This window comes from Monopterus albus, unplaced genomic scaffold (genome assembly GCF_001952655.1).
Source record: "Monopterus albus unplaced genomic scaffold, M_albus_1.0 scaffold44.1, whole genome shotgun sequence".
Taxonomy (NCBI): Eukaryota; Metazoa; Chordata; class Actinopteri; order Synbranchiformes; family Synbranchidae; genus Monopterus; species Monopterus albus.
The window spans coordinates 1578125-1585930 of record NW_018127924.1 but is presented as its reverse complement, the minus strand read 5'-3'; the positions used below and the strand labels follow the sequence as shown (position 1 = coordinate 1585930).

General features: G+C 37.3%; 1 protein-coding gene across 2 annotated transcripts; it reads right to left on the bottom strand.

Annotated features, from left to right (window-relative positions):
* Window positions 1–2834: 2834 nt before the first annotated feature.
* On the bottom strand, window positions 2835–6801 carry gdap1 (ganglioside induced differentiation associated protein 1). Of its 2 annotated transcripts, none has more exons than XM_020599936.1 (6): window positions 6623–6801; window positions 5680–5872; window positions 4972–5145; window positions 4317–4411; window positions 4096–4210; window positions 2835–3905 (listed from the first exon to the last, which is right to left on the bottom strand). In XM_020599936.1, the coding sequence occupies exons 1-6, from the start codon at window positions 6779–6781 to the stop codon at window positions 3556–3558; spliced, it is 1086 nt and encodes a 361-aa protein (XP_020455592.1). In that variant the 5' UTR covers window positions 6782–6801; the 3' UTR covers window positions 2835–3555. The 2 variants fall into 2 exon arrangements, with proteins under 2 accessions (XP_020455592.1, XP_020455591.1); XM_020599935.1 differs by having other exon boundaries at window positions 2837–3908.
* Window positions 6802–7806: the final 1005 nt, after the last annotated feature.

The following is a 7806-nucleotide window of genomic DNA, read 5'->3' as shown; positions in this document are numbered from 1 at the left end:
ATCGATATTGGCAAGGGTTAGATATATTTTGGACGGGAAAGCACTACGTATTTTGTATTCTTCACTTTTGTATTCTTGATTTTACAATACTTGGAGTATGGCGTTGAAAACTGGGGAAATACATACAAAAGTTCACTTCAACCATTGTATATATTACAAAAAAAGAGCGATAAGAATTGTGCATAAGATGGGGTATAGGGATCACACCAATGGAGCTTTCATACAGTCTAAATTGTTAAAATTTTTTGATTTAGTGGGATATAAGACTGCTGTGTTTATGTATAAAGCCAGGAACAATTTATTACCTGGTGGAATTCAAAAACTATTTAATGAAAGGGAAGGGGGATACAATTTAAGGGGTCAGTTAAATTATAAAATTCATGCTATACGTACAACCAAAAAAAGATTCTGTATTTCCATAAGTGGGGTAAAACTATGGAATAATTTAAGTGTAGACATAAAAAATAGTAATAGAATTGACGAGTTTAAACATAAATATAAAGGTATGTGTCAATCAAGATATATGCAAGAACAGGCTTAATGATTAATTAGATGGAGGGTGTGGTGTAAGAATGTTAACACTATGTAATATTTCTACTTGTGTGATGTAGAAGATAATTATCAAAGTATGTTATTATGTAAGAATGTTAACAATCTGTAATTTTTTTTTAGTATATCACTAGCGTGGTGTAGAACAAAATTATCTATGTAGTAATACTGCTTGCAAGCCAATGATGGTAAGATGATGTTAGGGGGTAGGACTAGATAAGTCTAACTTCTTCCTACTCCGTTCAAGCATGTACTAGGTATAAGCAAATTGATAATGCATTTGTGGATATGTGTGAAATTATGTGTGTTGACATATTGACTGTCGTTACATGTTTGAAAGAATAAATCAAAATCAAAATCAAATCAAACTGTTGGATGTACCTGAATCTGCCAAATTGTGCTCCATGTCACAAACCCTTCCCAATCTAATGCAGCCCCCAGTCAAAAGGTGGCCAAAAGACTAATGAATACATTAGGATTCTTCAGACAAGGTGCTTGCCTGAACACTTTTGTAGCTTTCTTTTTGACTGGCAAGGCGTACAAAGATGAAAACGGGTACAGGATTTGAACTTCTCTATCAAGCTTTTTTAAGTTCTTCACACAGCAGTACTGTCACTTTTGCCCTGCAGCCAGTGTAACACCGTTATTCCCTAAAAGTGTCTGAATGTGTGCACCAATATCCAGTCCAGTCCCAGCATTTATAAACTTTGCTTAGAAAGTTCAAGTTCAATTAGGAAACTGAAATGTTTCTCCAAATCGTCTCACGGTTATGGATTTCACAGAATTGGTAAGGTCTGTGGTATTATTAAAAACCAAGGGAATGAGCATTTATTAAAACTATTGGAAACATGTCCTTTAAATATCTTTGCTAATTTATCAAAACTGTCAGCAGCTCTTATAAACACCTGGCTCAGCCCAGTCAGTCCCAGAGCATATTAAGTATTTTGTTGTTTGTGACAGGCTTTTATATTACATGATATTAAATCTGGAACAAAGAAAGAAATCACCAATGTTTTGCAGTCTGATTGAGGATAATTTTGTCCAGATATTGTGAACCACCTGTTTGTCCCGGCATTTTGCTATTCGAGATGTCAGGACCAATCACCTGAACAACACTTACTGTCCAGCTCCAGCTTGAGGTTTATTTTGCCAGCTTGTTGAATTCTAATATTTAGCAGTACATGCAAAAATGTATTTATTTAAGAAACTGCAAGGCATAAATGACATGCTCACAACCCTGCATGTCCTAGGTTTTCTGAAAATACAAGTAATTTAGAACATACAGAAGCTTCCTTGTGAAATATGAGCTGGATTGTATTCACTCACAGATTAGTTTTGTTTGGGGAAACACTTCCCTCTAGTGGGGACAAAGGTGCATGTTCATTTCTTCCTAATGATGTTCAGAGACAGAAGAATTCCCCATCCTTGCACTGATATACAGTATTATCAGTGATCATTATTGTAAACAGGTTACAGCACTGCTATTAGACCTTTAAATCAACTTAATACATGTGTCTTTTTTATGGTTTGGTCCATATTGGTCATATATTAACCTGTAACATTATAATTTATGCATTTCAACTTTAGAATTAGATTTAGTTTTCACTACACACCTCCATGATATAACCTTGTAAAAGCACAGATGTCATTTTTGTTGCTGTTTACAAGGGAATGATTTAGTATGACAACTCAGCTCACATGTGGCTTTAACACATGTAACATATTCCTTTGACAGCTACAGTCCCTAGCCCTCTGGACATTGAAAATAAAAGCCAGACTTTATTTAAAGGTTTGTCATGAGTCTGTTTTGTATGTCAGCTTTGGCCTGAAGGTCCTGACAAATGACGGTTGATATTTCCTTACATCCAGACTCTGGGAATTATAACAACTGCTTACATGTTTTTCCTATTAAAATCCTAAAATATTTTAAATGTTTATGATTGTTAAAGGATGCCAAGTTGTGAATTTTCAATGTTTTTCTCATTTAAATTTGATTGATGGGAAACACTGGAAACTGTTTGAGAGCAGTTTAATCTCAGACAGATGCTGCAGATGATGTGATGTAAATTAGATCGGAAAAGCATTCATTGTATCCATCAGTCATACAGTAAAGTGTGAGTGCAGGTGTCTTATCAAAGTTCCTACACACCCTTTGTCACATGTAGACACAAGTTTCAATGTGCAGCATGTTAACTTTTTGACAGATGCTAGCAGGCCACGAGCTACTAGTGTTCTTCATAACAAATATGGACAACAATGAAATAATACATGACAAAGCACTTACAAGGCAAAACATATAGGCTTTTAATAGTAATTTAAGTGCACATAAAGATGCAGTAACCATTCTAATGTTTTTTGTTTGCTTGAAAGTTTTTGCCCATTTACTATAAATTAAATATCTTATATTAGTACTGACATTTTAATATATGAATTTGCAGTTCCCCTCTTCCAGTGACTGACCACTTTCCATTACTTTCAGTAAAGTATGCAAATCTACATGTACTGGTTTATATCAACTCCAAACCTTTAGAAATGTATTTTAATATCTGTCAGACAACAGTGGTACTTTCGGGTGTTATTACAATATATGTAGAACTGCCCAACTAAAAGTTCATCAGACTGTTTAATTGTTTTTCATATTTTGATTCTTAACTCTTTATTTATAGAGCTGCATAAACACAACAGATACAACACGTGATTTATAGCAAATGTGAAAAAACATGTAAACACACTAGTACAGCTGTTTAAGTCAGTCCTTTGGTGTATGATGCAGCAGTCGCATACTGAGGATGACTAAAGGTGCATTTTGTTCAACCAGCAACACAGAAGACAATTAAGGCCTGTTTCAATTTTATATTATGGATATATATTAATTGATCATATTCTATGTTATTTATTCTTAGATTACTTGAATTTGTGGTTTGATGTATAGGTGACATTTCTCTTTTGCAGTTTCTTTAGCTCCTCCCACCACCTCAAATAAGTCCCAAACCACCTGAACCTCCCTCAGCTGAAGGCAGTCAGCCTCTTCTTCATGTAAAGAAAAGTGAAGTAGGTTGCTCCTCCCAGAATGCCTATCAACAGAGTGGTACCAACAATGACCGGCATGTTCTTCCTGGCCACGCGAAATGCCACAGGCAGGACAGCCGAGATCAGGATGTTGTTGACATGGCCCAGAACTCGCCTGAAGGCCGGGCGTTCCACCACACGCCCATAGTATGTTTCCAGGTTCACGCGGTTGCCATTGCCCCAGTAGCGTCGGGAGAGGCCGAGGAACTTGAGGCGATGTAAGGTGACCGCCAGTGAGACATCGGCCATGCTGAAGAACTCACCACACAGCCAGGGATGGCTGCCTTCTTCTACAGGTGAAAGATGATAGAAAAGACGGCACAGAGTACATCATGTAAGATAATGACTTTGAAAATGATGCTGCCAGCAAATGCTGACTGTGCTGCAGGAGGCACAGTTATGGAAATGTAATGATTTCCATTATTGTGTGTCTGTCCGTTGTGCAGTGGTTGCCAAGTGACAAAATACTGTGGTAACCTGGTGTTTCCTCCACCCTCCGCTGTAGCTCTGTCTCCACCTGGTCCATCACACTCTCCAATTCATCCAGAAGCTTCTTCAGGTATTTCATGTTGTCATGGTCAAACAACTTAGACTGCAGAAAGATTTTTACAGATGTGTTAGCTCCCTGTAAATTTACTTCTGTTACACATTGTAGGCAGAAAATTGTGCCAAAAAGCATCTAAGGTTTTTAGTTTTACCTTCAAACGCCTTTGCTTTGCTATATAAGCATCTTTAAGCTCTGGGTTCTGCTCTGCCAGTTTTTTCAGCTCAGACTGTGTGTTTCCAATCTGTGCTGTTGAGCAAAAACACAGGAGTGTGTTAGACATGATGAGGCATGCTGTGATTTTAAGTATAACAACCTTGACTGATGAAATCAACAATCCCATATAGAAAACTTTCCTTCCATGCAAACAGCCTCCTCTTCTAAACAGATAGTATGACATTAACAGTAAGTATAAGAGGTGCAGACAAGAATGAGAGGTTTTCAACTAAATTATAAAAAGGGCCACTGTACTCATCTCTGTATACTTCCCAGCCATGAAAATAACTTTGGGTGTACTCCCTTTATCTGATATCAGTCCAATAGATAATTTAAGGTTATAGAACACAACTTAAAGATAAGGTGCAACAGCTTGTGTGCAGTATTGATGTACCAGAGAAAGATTTGTACATCCAACGCAACACTATGTTGACATGAAGTGGGATCCCTGTGGAGCCTTTCTAATGCGTTCTTGAATTCATGTCTACAAAATGCCTGGCTGTTGTGTAAACAAAACAAGGTTGTATCCTATTACATGCTGTAAAAATATAACATCACAAAGTACTATTCAAGTGCATCTCAGTCTGTCCTACTTCGTATGCATGCAGCAGCATATGCAGGTATGTGGGAGTCCACTGTGATCTCAGGGTGGAGGATGCAGCCATGGGTGTAAGCATCCATCTGTAGTGAGTCCAGTAGCTCTCTGTAGTGCTGCACTCTGTGGTAGTATGTAGTGCCCTCTTCAGGGATCAGCTTTGGTGTGCCTTCTGGAGATAAACAAGTCATGAAAAGGAAGGCATCACTTTGTTTTCTTACAGCTTTTCTTGATCCAAATAAAACAGAAGAGAATCTACGTGATTTCTACATTAGGCAATAGAAATCCTGGTAAAATAGAAAATGTTTTATACAATGTAGGCTTGTCTAGGGATAAGACTACCCTAATGGAGGGTTAAGGTTCTGTTATGTTATTGTAACTATGGGTTTTTAACATGTAATTTTCCATTAGCTTAAATTGTTCCATGCTTACCAAATGGTTTTCTCCTTTAATGAAACCCTTAGAAAAAAGCTACCACAGATCACTGCAAACCAATAAAAAAATTAAAGAAAATGATTCAAAAATCAACAAATGCACAATAAAATATTTAAAACAACTTAAAACAATGACAACAAAAACATACATTTATTTAAAATGACAAATTTAACAGAAAATGCTGAAAGAAAACAGTGAATGCAAACAAAAACTATCTGACCCAGCTGCAGGTTTTTAACAGATAATGAGAATTTGAAACTGCTTGTGTCACCATCATTGAAGTTCTGCTCCAGGTAGTCTATGATCTGTGTTGGGTCACATATGACGTTGTCATCATGGATTAGGACCGGCACCTCACCAGCAGGATTTAGACGCATGAACCAGGGTTCGTTGTGTTCACTAAGGGGAAGACTCACATTGTATTCCTCACATTGCAAACCCTTCTCTGCTATGGCCAGACGCACCTACAAAAAAAAACAAAAAACAGTTGTGACTGTCATTATAGGTTTAGACATCTCATAGCCACCAGTGGACCAGTAAACAATTGCAGTTCTTTGAATTCCTTGATCAAAGCCATCTGGCACCATATTATTACCATATACTCTATATAATTGATCTACAAACCAATTTCCTTTAAATGATGCGCCACTATTTTGAAATAAGTGATTAGAAAGCATCTACAAACAATCTGAACAGTTCTAAACTGTAGCTTTGCTGTTATATAATATGACTGCTTGTGGATTTATCACCTCAGGTGCTGCTCTTGTTAATGGAAGATCACACCCAGCAGTTTACGACACGCTGCCACTTTAATAGCCCTAAAACTAAATAAACATTTCTGTGTTAAATCAGAAAATTTTGATCAGAAAGAATATATTTCCTCCTGGTGTTTATTAAACGGTACGTAACAATAAATATAGGTGGATTCAAACAGATGTCTTATCAAACCTCTAAGAGCTTTGTCCTAAAGCTCTAAATTTTGGTGCTGAAACGCCGAGGTAGCCTACTCCTCTTTTTCAGCTCCTAATGCTGAAAGGTAAACAAAAAAAAATCTGATGTCTCCTGATAAATACACTGGTAATATTGCCTTGTACATCCATTTTATTAACAAAGACATGGGGTGTGTTTTACAAAGGACCATCCACGATAACAAGCCTTTCTACGCAGCTGTTGAGGAGCTGTCCACTGAACTGTGGTGCTGAAACGACACTCACCTTCTGAGAATTGAAAGACTGAGTCCAGTGATAAAGTCTTAATTTGGAATCGCTTTGCTTTGCAACTGGACCACACTGCTGATGTACATCTTGCTCTGCGTCCGTCGCTATGAGAGCAGCTCTCTCATCTTGGGATTCAGAGCTCTTTTCGGACGCCATTGTTCCTGATAGGTACTGTACTTAGGGGGCGGATGAGGGCAGAGCAACACGTCACAGTAGACAAAGTGCACCCCCTACAGGTTTGGAGTGTAACTCAAAACATTTGGAACAACCATTTAGAGTAAAAATCATACTGATTTTGCAATATATACTGTATGTATTTTCCTTCTATTTGTCGTCGTCATCGTCACTGTTGCTGTTATTGATAGTACTGGAAACAGCAGACCAGACGCACTTCACTCAATTTCAAATTAAATTCATTAGCTAACACTTGTTTCAGATCATTTCCAAGGGGAACAATGTCTAAAATCTACGCAGCTAATAAAACACAATGTTTGAATTAAATGCCACTTGTTTACTTGTTATTAGACGTTTTAGTCTATACAGTCCACACTTGACTACTGTATGGGCTGTAGTCTACTGTGCAATAATTACATTTATACAGCAGATGTCGCTATTATCTGCGTCTTTAAAGCATATGTTACTGTTGGACTATCCAAGCCATTGGCAGCCCTGATATAAAAAGCGGCGATATTAAAGGTCATTACTGTCACGTGATAATGATTTTGCTTACTGCAACCAGCTGAACTGAACGCACCTTTATAGATTTTAGAAATATGACCTGATCTATTGAACATATGAACCTTTTTTAAAATGTTTTAGATTTTTCTCATAGCCTACACTTGTGGGGTCGTTTTAAAGTCACACTCACTGGGCAGTCATTACCTAAAATACGTCTCTTACGCACTCGCTGTAAACAAAACGCGGTTTTAGTTCTCACCAACAGTTGTACTAAAATGCTACAAAAACGTAATGTGTTAAATATTAGGGGAATCGTATCCAATCAAACAATAATGTAGATAATAAACACAGCGGAGATGTATTTATTAGTGACTAGGCCTAGTACATACTGGGCATCTGTTTACAATCCCCAAACGATAACTATAGTATACATTATCATCTCACAAAATAAGTCATATAGGAATATCACTGTGTGGCTATTAACCACAGAAAACATTATAATT

Excerpts from the sequence above, each read along its gene's own strand:
- gdap1 (XM_020599935.1), bottom strand. The coding sequence starts at position 6,781 with ATGGCGTCCGAAAAGAGCTCTGAATCCCAAGATGAGAGAGCTGCTCTC. Across the intron at positions 4,412-4,971 it reads TGCTGCTGCATGCATACGAA|CACAGATTGGAAACACACAG; the intron begins GTAGGACAGACT and ends TTTGCTCAACAG. Across the intron at positions 4,211-4,316 it reads CAAAGCAAAGGCGTTTGAAG|TCTAAGTTGTTTGACCATGA; the intron begins GTAAAACTAAAA and ends ATCTTTCTGCAG.